Raw genomic sequence first — 15,153 nt, 5'->3', positions numbered from 1 at the left:
GCAGTCCCTGAGGGTATATCCTCCCTCTCTCTGCTACAGGGAATCAGTTCTGTTTAAAGCAGTACAGAGAATTTAACCCAACCCAACTCAATGATAGAGGGGCGGGTACTACGTCTGTCAATGAGCTTAAGAGAAAAGGATTTTACGGTAAGTTCTTACAAAAATCCATTTTTCTCTATCGCTCATTGACAGACGTAGTCTTCTTGATTCTCAAGAGCTGGGACATCCAGAAGCAGTGCCACAAATGAGGGGTGGGATTGACAAAATCAAATCCAATCTAGAAGGCCCAACCGGTGCCAAACTAGAAGTTTTAAAGGCTCGTTATAAACAAAGAATGAGGCTAAAGAAAAAAATTTTCCAACGGAAAAAAACCCTCGAGGTAGACCACTGGTCTCCTCAAATTGCAGCCTGCAAAACCTTGCGGCCAAATGAGGCATCAGACGATGCCATTACATCAACTTTATAATGTTTAGAGAAGGTATGCACCGACGACCAGGTAGCCGCCTTGCACACCTGGACCACTGACGCCTGATGGCGAAAGGCCCATGACGCACTAAGTGCCCGAGTGGAGTGCGCCTTAACAGGGAACGGGGGCTCCCGACCCTTAATAGAATAAGCCTGCACTACCATCTGTCTGATCCATCTGGAAATGGTCGCGGCAGATGCAGGCAACCCCTTTTTGGGTTCATCTGGGATCAAAGTGAATCCGTCTTGCGAAACGAGTCTGTCGTTTTCAAGTATACCCTGATCGCCCGGACCACATCCAAGGAGTGCAAAGCAAATTCCCGAGGATGACTGGGCTTAGGACACAGGGAAGGTAATACAATTTCTTCATTCAGATGAAATTCTGAAACCACTTTTGGTAGGAAGGATGGATTCGGACGAAGAACCACCTTATCTCTATGAACCACCAGATATGGTGAACGACAAGATAATGCGGCCAGTTCTGACACCCTGCGTGCAGAAGTAATAGCCACCAAGAAGGCCACCTTCTGGGACAACGTGGGTAGAGGAATCTCCCTAATATCTTCAAAGGGAGGTTTCTGAAGAACCGACAACACTAAATTAAGATCCCAGGGGGGTAACGGTGCGTGCACTGGCGGAGCCAGATGTCGCACCCCCTGGATGAAATTCCGCACCAAGGAATGAGTAGCCAAAGGCTTCTGAAAGAAGATGGCTAATGCTGAGACCTGACCCTTGATAGTACTCAAGGCCAGTTTCTGCTCAACCCCTTGTTGCAGAAAAGCCAATATTCGACTAATCGAATAAGACCGAGGACGGAACCCCAAAGGTTCACACCATGCAATGTAGGACTTCCATGTGCGATGATAAATCTTTCTGGAAGTCGCTTTCCTTGCTTCAACTAGAGTAGGAATAACTGAAGCTGACAAACCTTTGTCCTTCAGCACCTGGGTCTCAATAGCCAGGCCGTTAAAGCCAGCGATCGTAAAGCAGGATGGAAGATCGGTCCCTGAGACAGTAGATCCTCTCTGAGAGGAAGTCTCCATGGGACGTCCGCCACCAGTCTGACCATGTCGGCGTACCAAGCTCGACGAGGCCAGTCCGGAGCTACCAGGATTACTGGGATTCCTTCCTCCTCTACCCTGCGAAGAAGTCTTGGCAGTAACGCGAGAGGAGGGAAGGCATATATTAGCTGGTATTGCCCCCACGGGGCGATCAGTGCGTCTGCGGTTTCTGCTAGAGGATCGCGGGAGCGAGCCACGAATCTCTGAACTTTCCTGTTGAATCGTGATGCCAACAGATCCACATCCGGGGTGCCCCACCGTAGGCACAACTGGTGGAAAACGTCTGGATGGAGGGACCATTCCCCCTGATCCAGGGTCTGACGGCTGAGATAATCTGCCTGCCAATTCTCCACCCCCGGAATGAACACCGCAGAGATTGCTGGAACAAATCGTTCCGCCCAGCGAAGAATGCAAGCCACTTCTTTGGCCTCTCGGACACTCTTGGTGCCCCCCTGATGATTGACATAAGCCACGGCCGTGGCATTGTCCGACTGGATCCGAACCGGGCTGCCCTGGAGCTGCTCGGTCCAGTGAATCAGACAAAGTCTGATCGGTCTCAGTTCCAATACATTTATCGGTAACCTGGATTCTTCCGGGGACCAAAGTCCCTGGACAGATAACTGACCAAGAATCCCTCCCCATCCGGATAGACTGGCATCCGTGGTCACTATCGTCCAATATATTGGCAGAAATGACTTTCCCTGGCTGAGCATTGGAGACCGAAGCCACCAAACCAGAGACTCTCTGGTCTGTTTGCTCAATCGTATCTGATTGTCCAGGGATTCCGGATTCCGATTCCATCTGAGAAGAATCTCTTGCTGAAGAATTCGGGTATGGGACTGGGCAAATGGGACTGCTTCGAATGAAGCCACCATCAACCCCAGAACCCTCATGCAAGTCCGAAGGGAAGACCAGCTGTTGGACAGTAACAACTGGACTGCTGATTGAATCTTTCAGAGTTTCCCTACCGGAAGAAAAACTCTTGTCCTGACTGTGTCTAGAATTAGACCCAGATATTCGAGCCTCTGGGTGGGAACCAGAAATGACTTTTGCTGGTTCACTAGCCACCCGAATTCCTGTAAAGAAATCATAGTAATTTCTATGTTTTGTAGCAAGGTCTGAGGAGACTCTGCATGAAGCAGAAGATCGTCTAGGTAACCTAGAATCGATATACCTCTTTGGCGCAGAAGTGCCAACATTGGGGCCAACACCTTTGTGAAGACCCGCGGAGCCGTGGCGAGACCGAAAGGTAACGCCACAAACTGATAGTGGTTCTCCTCTACGGAAAAGCGTAGAAAACGCTGATGTCCTGCGAAAATGGGAATGTGAAGATAGGCGTCCTTGATGTCTATGGACGCTAGGACATCCCCTGGATGCAGGAAGGCTGCTACCGTGCGAATGGACTCCATTCTGAATCTTCTTATGTTGACGAAAGAATTGAGTGCTCTTAAGTCCAGAATTGGACGCACTTTGCCCTCTTTCCTGGGTATTGTAAACAGGTTTGAATAAAACCCTTGAAACCGTTCTGTCCAAGGAACGTGGACTACCACTCCTTGTTGTAGTAAATCTGTGACTGCTCTCCGCAGATCTTCTAAACGATCTGCGGATAGTCGGATATTGGAAGGGAAGAATCGCGCCGGTGGGAGAGATCGAAACTCGATCTTGTACCCTGACCTTATGACTTCGCAAACCCATTTGTCCGGGATTCTGGAAAGCCATGGACAAGGGAACCGGCGAAGACGTCCCCCCACCCCAGTTACGGGTGGGGGCGCACCTTCAGGCTTTGGATGGTTTATCTTCAGGTCTGGAGGGGGCGGGCTTTTGCTTGCCCGACCAACGACCCCTGACGCCTCCTGTAGGAGCTTTGGAGGACTTAGTTTTTTCACCCGCTGGACGAAAAAACCTCTTGTGAGCAGAAAAAGAAGGCCCTCGTCTTTGACGAGTTCCTCTACCTTTAAAATTTTGCGGTAAAAAGGTGCTTTTTCCACCGGTGAGATCCTTAATGATCTCATCTAAGTTGGCTCCAAATAGACGCTCTCCAGAAAAGGGGATATTATCCAATGCTTTTTTGGAACCTTGGTCGGCTAACCAACCTTTTAGCCACAGTGTACGCCTGAGAACCACTGCTGAGACTGATGCTCGGGCCATTAATGGAGTGGCGTCTAACACCGCATCACATACAAACTGTAACCCCTGTATCATTTGTTCCAACAAATCTGATACCGCCTGAGGGACTTCTTCTAAGTCCCGGCGTAACCACTTGGTCCATTCAGTTACAGCCTGCGAAACCAGACCAATAGCAATTATTGGTCTGAAAGCTGATCCAATCAAGGAAAACATGGTGCGAGACATAGCTTCTATCTTGCGATCCACTGGATCTTTAAAAGACGGAGCGTCTTCTAAAGGAATAACCGTGGCTTTATTCAATCTAGCAATAGGTGAATCCACCACAGGTGGTTCTGTCCATTTCTTAATCAGGGTTTCCTCAAACGGATAACGCCTGTCAATGCGTTTAGAAATATTAAAGGTGCGTTTTGGCAGACGCCATTCTTCTTCGATTGGATTGCCAAAACATTTGGGCAATGGAAAAACCTTCGCCACTTTGATGCGTTTTTTAGTCCCAAAAGGGATCTCAGTTTCAGCTATTTCTGATGGAATACCCTGTAACCTTAAGGTCTCTTGAACAGATACAATGAGTGCGTTTACCAACGCTTCCTCTCGGGCTATGGCGGATGCCGAAACATCCTCCTCACTGTCTGAAGAGACAGGACCCGAGACACCAATACCAGATGAAGTACCTGCAACTGCAGAAATAGGCTCAGAGTCTGAATCCGAAGTTTCAGATAATAAGGGGTTAGGCGGGGGTCGCTTTCTTGCGCCCTGTCCCTGACAAGCCACTTCCACCCGGGACACAAAAGTTTCCATAATAGCTGACAAAGATTCAATTGTCAATGGGGTGCTGGAGGATCCCGCAGACCCCTCGAGGGGATCCGGAGGAGATACATGAGTGGCAGGGTCCATGTTAATACAGGACACCTTTGCCAGCAAAAACAAAAAAACTTTTTTTTTTTTTTTTTGTGTGTCTCCCCCTAGCGCAATAGCGCCCCTCAGAGTACCTGCTTCTCGATCCCAGAGAGAGAGAGAGGGACCCCCAAGGCTCACCAACCGATGCAGTGCAGTTTCCAACAAACTGCAGTCAGCGTCTGTCTTACACAGACTGGAAGGAGCGGTTTGCTTTTTCCCGGGCAGAAGGCGTGGCTCCGCCCCCTGTGTACGCCTTCCGGCGTTCCCAGCCCTCCACGAGGTAGCTGGGCTCACAAAACATGGCCGCCCCCATAGAAGAGACATAAGACTCCAAAAACATGGCGGCCGGCGTGACCTGAGGACATACAGGCATTCGGTCTACGGAAAAATGGCGGCGGACCGCCGATATCGTCTTCCCAGCACATCCACCTGCACTCTGCTAAGAGGTGACATGGATCTACAGAAATACACTGCACATAAGGTAGGATTATACCTCCTATGTCTGCTGTAATGTTACAGTCTGCTGGGTAGAGTGTTAGCTCTTGAACCAAGTCCACTTCCCACAAACACATGCTGTATTACAAGGGGGACTTGTAAGTATCAGATATATACTGACCATATATGGAGGGGCCCATAATATATACTGCCTCATAATGAGGAAAAAAGGGAACGTTTACTCACCATACCGAACCGACAGGCACCCTCTCTTCACGATACCCTCTCCACCGGGGTGGGGGTTTGTGGACGCCTCGACTCTCTGGTACCTGGCGTCCAAGCGAGACTTTTAACTCGCAAAGTCAGTCCCTTTACTGGGACTCCGTCGCGGCCGACTCAGCGCACTGGTCTGCACGCGCTTTTAGGCAGAAACCGGGGTGACCACTGGATTTCAACATCCAGCCCGTCGCCCGGCCCCGCATACTTACTTGAATATGTCGCGGCCGACCAAGCGCAATGCCATGGTCTGCACGCGCTCGTAGGCCGGCTGGGGTGACCACAAGTGTCGCCCAGTCCGGCATTTTTGCTTGAAGATCTCACAGGAAAAAAACACTGGAGAAAACTACCTAAAAAATGTCTTTTTCTTAAAGAAAAAAAGTCTTGCCAGGACCAAAAGATCCCAGCAAGGAACTTAGGTCCTTACTCCTGACTAGACAGAAAAAAACTGATTCCCTGTAGCAGAAAGAGGGAGGATATACCCTCAGGGACTGCCCCTAGGGTGGAGCCAGAACGTTTTGTCATTCTGCCTAGTCCTACTCCTGCGGAGACAACATAACCCAGCTCTTGAGAATCAAGAAGACTACGTCTGTCAATGAGCGATAGAGAAAACGGCGGTTCCTGCAGTCCACACCGCAATTGCACCGCCAGTGGAGACCCCTTAAAAACAGTTATAGCCACAGAGAAAGTACAGGTTTGCAGGAAAATGCCTGAAAAACAGCCAAAAATCACCCCAAAGTTTCACAGTGTACTTGCCCAGACCTCCACACACGCTGCTGCAGTGAAGAAAAGTGAAAAAAAGGAAGTGACCTCATGCACTAGAGGCAGATGCATGCCCTGAGCCACAGTAAAATGGTGACTAATAGAAACAAATGGGAGGAAGCACTCGCAAAATGGCCGCTGTCCTTACTAGGCGGCCGCCCATAATAAAAATGGCGCCCAAACCGGTGCCAAAATTACAGAAAAAAATGGCTGCTGCCCACACAAGAAGCCAAAACAGTCTGCCCTCACCCAAAATGGCGGCCGAGCGAATGGCGCCAAGCCAGTGTAAAACCCAGGAGCTGGCCACCGCGGGGAACCTCAGAAAACACCCCCAAGAATCCACCACACCCCTCATCCATAGCAGTGTACACCGCAGTGCGCCCCTGGCAGGGGGCAGGGAGGTAGGGGCCGCACAAAACGGCCAGGAGGGGGGATATTACAGAGACCACCTTTTTTCTACCATCCCTCTGGAGTGGGCCCACATAACACCCCCACAGACAACTGTCCTAGGGACACAGTGGCAGCATCACCATTCCATGGATCGCGGGCTCCGCTCCACAACGGAACACCTCCCACCCTGAGTGGGGGTGCCAGCAGCCAGGAAGGGATGCTAGCAACACAGGGCATTCTGGGGGTTTAGACATCCCAGCGAAGATGGATCTCCGCAGGCTCGTCCCCGTCCACAGGGGCACTGTCGTTGCGAGGCCTGAGTGCACCAATGCCCTGCGATGCTTGGCGGCAGGGTGGGTCTCCATAAGGATCTATATTATCCAGTGCGAGGCCCAGCTCTGCTGTCGCTTGTAGTCCTCCAGGGATCCCCCTGATTAACTAGTGATAGTGAGTGAAGGAGAAAAACTATTTTCAAAGAAAAAACTGATTTTAAAAGAAAAAACAAAAGAACTAAGACATAGGTCCCAGCTGGGAAGACCTAGACCTACTCCTGACACTAGGCGGCATGAAACTGGAGAACAGTGCTAACTGTGTCAGGATAATGGCTGAGGGATACCCCCTGGAGAAGTGTCTCAGTGTAAAGTTTTTTTTGTTAACCTTTCACTGTCTAGCTAACTCCTGCAGAGGGTGCCATTACCCACACGTGACGGTATACCGAACGGGCTGCGACTGTCAGAGGACGCAAGAGAAATGATAAATGTTTTTCAAAACTTTTTACAAATAAATATCTAAAAAAAGGTGTCGTGCATTTATACTCTTTGTAGAACCACCTTTAGCTGCAAGTCTTTTTGGGGATGTCTCTACCAGCTTTGCACATCTAGAGTGAACTTTTTGCCCATTCTTTGCAAAATAGCACAAGCTCTGTCAGGTTGGAGAGCGTGTGAACAGCAATTTTCAAATCTTGCCACAGATTCTCAATTGGATTGAAGTCTGGACTTTAACTGGACCATTCTAACACATGAATTTGCTTTGATCTAAACCAGGGGTCTTCAAACTATGGCCCTTCAGTTGTACAGGAACTACAATTCCCTTAATGCCTAGCCACGTCTGTGAATGTGATTTTTAAAATGCCTCATTGGACTTATAGTTCTGCAACAGCTGGAGGGCCGTAGTTTGAAGATCACTGATCTAAACCATTCCATTGTAGCTCTGGCTGTATTTTTAGGGTTGTTGTACTGCTGGAGGGTGAACCTCCACCCCAGTCTCAAGTCTTTCGAAAACCAGGTTTCCTCCGAGATTGCCCTGTATTTGGGTCCATCCATCTTCCAATCAACTCTGACCAGCTTTCTTACTGAAGAAAAGCATCCCCACAACATAATGCTGGCACCACCATGTTTCACGGTAGGAATGGTATGTTCAGGGTGATATGCAGTGTTCGTTTTCTCCCACACATAGGGTTTTGCTTTTAGGCCAAAAAGTTAACTCATCTGACCAGAGCACCTTCTTCCACAGGTTTGCTGTGTCCCCCACATGGCTTCTCGCCAACTGCAAAAGGGACTTCTTATGGCTTTCTTTCAACAATGGTTTCCGTCTTGTCCCTCTTCCATAAAGGCCAGAATTGTGGAGTGCACAACAAATAGTTGTGCTGTGGACAGATTCTCCCACCTAAACTGTGGATCTCTGCAGCTCCTCCAGAATTACTATGGGCCTTTTGGCTGCTTCTCTGATTTAGGCTTTCCTTGCCCAGCTAGTTTAGGTGGATGGCCATGTCTTAGTAGGTTTGCAGTTGTGCCATACTTATTCCATTTTCGTATGATGAACTGAACATTGCTCCATGAGCTTTTCAAAGCTTGGGATATTTTTTATGACCTAACCCTGCATTAAACTTCTCCACAACTTTATCCCTGACCTGTCTGGTGTGTTCCTTTGCCTTCATGATGCTGTTTGTTAACTAAGGTTCTCTAACAAACCTCTAAATGGCTTCACAAAACAGCTGTATCTATACTGAGATTAATTTACACATAGGTGGACTCTATTTGTTAATAAGGTGACTTCTAAAGGCAATTGGTTCCACTAGATTTTAGTTGGGGGTATCAATGAATACAAATTCACGCCACACTTTTCAGATATTTGTAAAAACCAGTGAAAATCATTTATCATTTTCCTTTCACTTCACAATTATGTGTCACTTTGTGTTGGTCTAGCACACAAAATCCCAATAAAATATGTTTACGTTTTTGGTTGTAACATAATCACATGTGGAAAATTTCAAGGGGTATGAATACCTTTTCAAGGCACTGTATATAAAGTATATTCTATACTAAAAATCTGTACAATTGCATATGATGTATGAACGCATGGATTCTGCATTTACATGCTTTAAGTGCCATACTGGCATTTGCAAGAGGGCAAAAAACAGTAATACATAAACCAACAGGGTAATGGGTTTAAAATTACCACCTCCTAAAGGCAGACACTGTTTAAAGATTTGTATTAGTAATGTAAAAAATTCAGTTGAAAAAAGATCAATAAAATGTATAAGTAGCATAACATGGTAAAAAAGGTAAAAGATTATGTAGAGTCCGTAATCTGCAGACTATACTCACAGAGTAGAGCAGGGTGACAGAGAAATACTGGATAATACTGTACAGAGCCATGAACTTGAATACACAAAATGAAGTGATTAAAGCTGCACGCCCTTCCCTACAAGAAAAAGCAGTGAGCATCAGGTATAGTATGGCAATATAATCTTTTAAATAAAGTGCATAAACTAAAGATATGATTCAGTCTAGTGTAAAAGCAAACATTTTAAATAGGAGTTTTAATTAGTAAATACAACATTACCAACAATTTCTTACAAAATGACTGGTGGCAACGCTCACACAGTGCAAAATAGAGATAACTTGGGTAACCTGAGGCATTCTGAAACTTTATTGATGCAAATGACACTTCATAAACAGATATTTTGTTAGTTAAAACTGATAGGTAAATGTACTTTACCGTATTAGGTTTGGCACACATGCAATGCTGGATGTCCGGGAGGTGAAGGGTGATGCTACAGATGCTTCTAACTCAGATAGCGATATCCCGCCATGGGCTCTTTTCAGTGCCTGTGAGGAGATCACCAACAGAAGGAAACGCAAATTTAATGCAGTCCAGTTATAAACTTACAGCGGAACTAAACCCATCAATTTCCCAAAACAGTTACAGTACGTTCAAAGCATGCCATGAATGAGAACGGCCTCATTCACACAGGACGTACTGTACCATATGCCCATGACGGGCTGTAATTACTTGCACAGGGATACCCAGTCATTCCATGCATCCCTGTGTAGAAAGTCCCATTGATTTTTGGATGCACGGACACAACTGTTGTGTCCCAATCTGGCATCTGCGTGGGGGCAGGTGCTTGTTCCCAAACTCGCACTGCCTGCGTTCAAAACATGCAACAGCTGAAATGTCATACTGAGACACAGCCATTGTGTGTGCAGAAGCTGTGTCTCAAATGAAGTACCTGCACAGGGATGCATGGAACATCTGAATACCCTGCGTGAATGAGGCTTGACAGTGTTACTTGGGTTCCAAAGAAAATTGTTAAGCCATCAAATGACTAGTGTCATGCTGATCACATGTGCAGCACTATGGCAACTGCAGATCAAACAGAAGTGAAGATTCCTTGTCTGTAAAAGATAGGGTTTAGTTCTGCTTTAACTGTAAACCACAAGCCAATCTGAATCAAAGAACTAATTCAATAATAAAATAAATATACTGTTGGGACACAAATGCAAAGAGATACAGTGCAAATTACATTTCAGCATGCTCTCTTAAGCTAAACTGGGGTACTCACTTTAATGTACTTTGGTTGAAAAAGGGATTGGACACTAAGCTCTTGAGGAAAACAAAACAGCCCCCACACCCTCAACCACACCAATAGCCATCCCTTCCTTGCTCAGTGAGCCATATGTTTGTAGCAAGCAATACATAATAACCAAGTAATATAGGGGAAGAGTGCCCTGTACTGTACTGCAAGATATGGAACTTACAGGGAAGTCAAAATTCCTCTCATCTTGTATTCTTGTACAGTACAAAATACAGGCATAGTATTCATAGACCATAGGATGTTCCCAGGCAATAAATTGGAGGGGTGGGCAAAACACAGGCAATAGGAATGTGCATTGTCCAGAATGGACATATACTCTAGGATATAAGAAGGTAAGCAGAAAAAACATTTTATATACACTTCTCAAAAAAATTAAAGGAACAATTTTTAATCAGAGTATAGCATCAAGTCAATTAAACTCCTGGGATATCTATCAAGTCAGTTAAGTAGCAGAGGGGGTTGTTAATCAGTTTCTGCCTTTCGCACATGCGGACCGTTCATTTCATCAGTTCAGTCACGTCAAAATGGATGAAGTATTCATCAGTGGTCTTTGTTTTTTTTCATCAGTGGTCATCATTTTTTTTTACATCCTCTACCAACAGTTTGTCAGTTTACATCCGTTTTTTGTCCGATCCGTTTTAACGGAAGAAAAATAGAGCTTTGATCAGTTAAAAAAACAAAAATGGATGATGACGGATGCGGCTGTAAACATCGTTTTTTCCATAGAGATGCATTGATGTCCATTTTTCTGCCCGTTGACAAATGGACAGCATGTGTGAAAGGGGCCTAAGTGTTAATGAAATTACAGGAGCACTAGATGGGCAACAATGAGAGGATCTCCAAAACAGGAATGCTTTTACAGGTGGAAGCCATTGACATTTTTTTCCCTAATCTTTTCTGACTGTTTTCACTAGCTTTGCATTTGGCTAGGGTCAGTGTCACTTCTAGTAACATGAAGCAATACCTGGACACTATAGGAGGTTGAACAGGCAGTCCAACTCCTCCAGGATGGCACATCAATACGTGCCATTCTCTAAGGTTTGCTGTGTCCCCCAGCACAGTCTCAAGTGCATGAAAGAAATTCCAGGAGACAGGCAGTTACTCCAGGAGAGCTAGATGGGGCCCATAGAAGGTCCTCAACACATCAGCAGGACCATTATCTGCTCCTCTGTGCAAGGAAGAACAGTATGAACACTGGCACAGCCCTACAAAATGACTTCCAGTAGGCCACTGGTGTGAAATGTTTCTGACCAAACAATTAGAAACAGACTTCATGAGGGTGGCCTGATGACCTCTAGTGGGCCCCAGTGCTCACTGCCAGGCACAGTAGAGCTCGATTGGCAATTGCCATTGAACACCAGAATTGGCAGGTCCACTACTGGCATCCTATGCTTTTCACAGATGAGAGCAGGTTCACCCTGGGCACATGTGACAGACGTGAAAGGGTCTGGAGAAGCCATGGAGAACGTTATGCTGCCTGTAACATCATTCAGCATGAGAAGTTAGTCCGTAGGGTTCAATATTGAGTTGACCCACCCTTTGCAGCTATAGCAGCTTCAACTCTTCTGGGAAAGCTGTCCACAAGGTTTGGATTTACTCAGGTTTTTCTTGGCTGTCGCATGGCAACTCGAAGTTTCAGCTCCCTTTGTAAATTTTCGATAGGATTAGGATCTGGAGACTAGCTAGGCCACTCCATGACCTTAATATGCTTTTTTGGTGGTATGTTTTGGGTCATTGTCATGCTGGAAGACCCATTCACGACCCATTGTCAGTGTCCTGGTTGAGTGAAGAAGGTTCTCATTCAATATTATACAATACATGGCCCAGTCCATTTGCCCCTCAATGCGGCAAAGTCCGCCTGTACCTCTACCAGACAAACAGTCCAAAAGCATATGGTTTTCACCTCAGTGTTTGGCTATAGGGATGGTGTTCTTAGAGTCATAGTCAGCATTTTTCTTCCTCCAAACACGAAGAGTCAAGTTAATTTCAGAGAGCTAAATGTTGGTCTCATCTGACCACAGCACTTTCTCCCAGTCGTTCTCTGAAATATTTAGATATACATTGCCAAACTTCAGACCGGCCTGTACACGTGCCTTCTTGAGGAAGGGGACCTTGCGGGCACTGCAAGATTTCAATCCATGGTGGTGTATTGGGTTACCAATGGTTTGTTTGGAGACTGTGGTCCCAACTGCTTTGAGATTATTCACAAGCTCCTTCCGTTCAGTCCTGGGCGGATCCCTCACTTTTCTCATAATCATCCTTACCCCATGAGGCGAAATCTTGCATGTAGCTCCAGACCGAGGGCAATTGATAGTCATTTTGTATTTCTTCCATTTGTAAATAATCGCTCCAACAGTTGTCTTGTAGCCCATTCCAGCCTTGTGCAGGTCTACAATCTTGTCCCTGATGTCCTTTGATAGCTCTTTGGTCTTGTCCATGATGGTAATGTTTGAATGGAAGAAAGATTCTGTGGACAGATGTCTTAAAACATATAACGAGTTGTCTTTAGGAGCACCTTCTTAAACTGACAGGACTAAGAACATACTATAGCCAGTCTGTGGGAGCCAGAATTATTGTTTGTAGGGGGATCAAATCCTTATTTTACTAACTGAACTGCAACTCAATTTATAACATTTGTATCATGTTTTTTCTGGATTTTTAGTTGTTATTCTGGCTCTATCATTTACAATACACCCATGATAACAATTATAGACCCTTCATTTCTTTGTAAGTGGGCAAACTTACAAAATCTGCATGGGATCAAATAATTATTTTCGCCACTGTATATAAAACTATTTTGTAACTGGTCCTTGAGGAAACAGGAACTAATCTCTAGAATTAGAGTATGGTGTTCAGCATATTCTGATGGTCTTTGGGGATCAGAAGTAGATGAAAAAGAAAAAGTAATTCTACATAATTCTTTAAGCCCTTGCTGGAATTCCAAGTTAAGAGCACCTGTGCCATAGGCAGCGCACAGGTGCCACCCCCCCCCCCCCCAACTCCTGAGAGCGAGGAAGGTCCTTCAGAGAGATGAAAGCATTGTAAAAGAGTCTTAGATGTCCAAGCTTGTGTCTAGAAGGATGGGTGAACCCAGATCTTCATGTTGCAATTGAAAACACTAAGCACACTGCACTTAGAGTGGGTAGAGGTTTTTGAGACGCAGACTCTCAGCTGCATCCTCTATGTAGGAATACCGCTTTTTTTTTTCAAAAAGATTGCCTCTCTCAAACGGTAAGGGCATGATATATCTTTTATTTGCAACTTTACATTTAAGCAATATACGATTTTTAAATAGTTTAATTCATAGTGAGTGGAATATTTGAAGTTTTGACATAATTTATTAGAGTCAATTCCTGCAGTTGTGGGCACCTGAAAGTCCTACATTTTTCTATTGTTATGCTTTTGGTATATGCAGTTTTAGCCAACCAGGCTTTTAGCCTTAAAATTCTAGGCATGTGGATGGAAATCAAAACCATCCTAAAAATTTTTGGTGACCACTTGTAAAGCATCAACACGGCAAAGTAGAAGAAGACAAGGTTACTGCTGCAGATGCTCTAATAAAAGCAGGATCTTGAAAAACTGGATTTTCTCTTACGTCCTCCGACAGTCGCCGCCTCCTCTAAGTCATCACTATTGGGTATTGTCCACCTATCCTTAGGAATAGCTAGGCATATAGACTTAGTCAAAAGACAAAAGGCATTAGCATATACACACCCACGGGGGCTGTCCCATCTGGTCAATACCCCCCCTGCATCACCACTCCCAACTCAGTTTTAGTTTGCCTAGCATCAGGAATAGTTCAGGCTACCTTGTGCTGGGGCTTCAGTCTCAGCCTTCCTAAATCTTTTATTTGATTTTCTTTTAAATGTCAGTTTTTTCTCTCACTTTACTAGCTGTTTATTTTGTCAGCTTTAGTGTTAGTTTATTCTTCGGATGAAGATGGATCATGCGGTGCTGGGATTCGGACTGGCCGCCCTGGTTCTCCAGGGCACAGAGGGTCAAATGGACCCCCAGCCTGCCATCGAGCGTTCAGCTATGGTTCGCCCTGGCATTAAGAACGACCCGTCCCTGTTCACTGCAGGGATGCAGCCGTGAGGTGGCTACCTCACAGGACTCGTCTGCGCTGCTGCAGCGTCATGTCCCTGGCTCACGGCACTCCCTGTCAGATGAGGACAGAGGTTTATCCGTGCATAGAGGCTCCCCCACGCCATCGGGTACAGGTAAGTACTTTTCTGTGTGGGGCCTCTGTTTGGGGTGGCAGTCTGTGTTGCTGTGTGTCCCCATGTCTGTGCCTGTGTGACTCCCTGTGCGATCCCTGCGGGGTTCGCTGTGTGCAGATCTGTATGTTTGCCGGGGGTCCCTGTCCCTGTGTCACCTTAGGTGCATGTTTGGGGGTACAGACTTGTGTGTTGTGCGGCGACCGCTGCGGGGGAAAAATCGCGCGGTCCGCCATGTTTTTACTGTGCACACGTGTATAGCCCCTCTGGGGTGAGTATACAGCTCATTTTGGCGCCATCCGGACCGGCGGTTGGAGTCTCTAGCCCGCCATTCCTATACGGTGGCGGGTTCGTTGCGCAAACCTGTTTTCGCGTCCGTTATGGTGGCTCAGGCGGTGGCTGATTGGATTAAGGTGCTTAGAAGCAACCTAGTGTCCGATGACGTGCCGCCTGCACGACTGGAAATGGTGGACCAGATCCATCAAGGAGTCATGTATCTGTGTGATGCAGCCCTTAATGAGGCCCCCTTGGTGGCTCGCCTCTCGAGTGTCGCGGTACTTAACCGGCGACTGATATGGCTGAAGAGCTGGTCGGCCAACCAGTCCTTGTGGAAAACTGTTGCTGATTTTCCCTATGCTGGCTC

At 46.4% G+C, this 15,153-nt stretch overlaps 1 protein-coding gene across 2 annotated transcripts in view; it reads right to left on the bottom strand.

Moving 5' to 3' along the window:
• ATP13A3 (ATPase 13A3) overlaps positions 1 to 15,153 on the bottom strand; it is a 449,747-nt gene that overhangs the window by 43,285 nt on the left and 391,309 nt on the right. For both annotated transcript variants that reach the window (XM_082249624.1, XM_082249623.1), the window contains exons 25-26: positions 9,414 to 9,523; positions 9,020 to 9,116 (exon numbers count right to left, since the gene is read on the bottom strand). In XM_082249624.1, the coding sequence (XP_082105750.1) occupies positions 9,020 to 9,116; positions 9,414 to 9,523 (207 nt within the window). The remainder of the gene's footprint in view (positions 1 to 9,019; positions 9,117 to 9,413; positions 9,524 to 15,153) is intronic.

The sequence above is a fragment of the Pelophylax lessonae genome, assembly GCF_965119305.1.
Source record: "Pelophylax lessonae genome assembly, chromosome: 3".
Classification (NCBI taxonomy): domain Eukaryota; kingdom Metazoa; phylum Chordata; class Amphibia; order Anura; family Ranidae; genus Pelophylax; species Pelophylax lessonae.
This window is presented reverse-complemented; position numbering and strand designations above follow the sequence as displayed.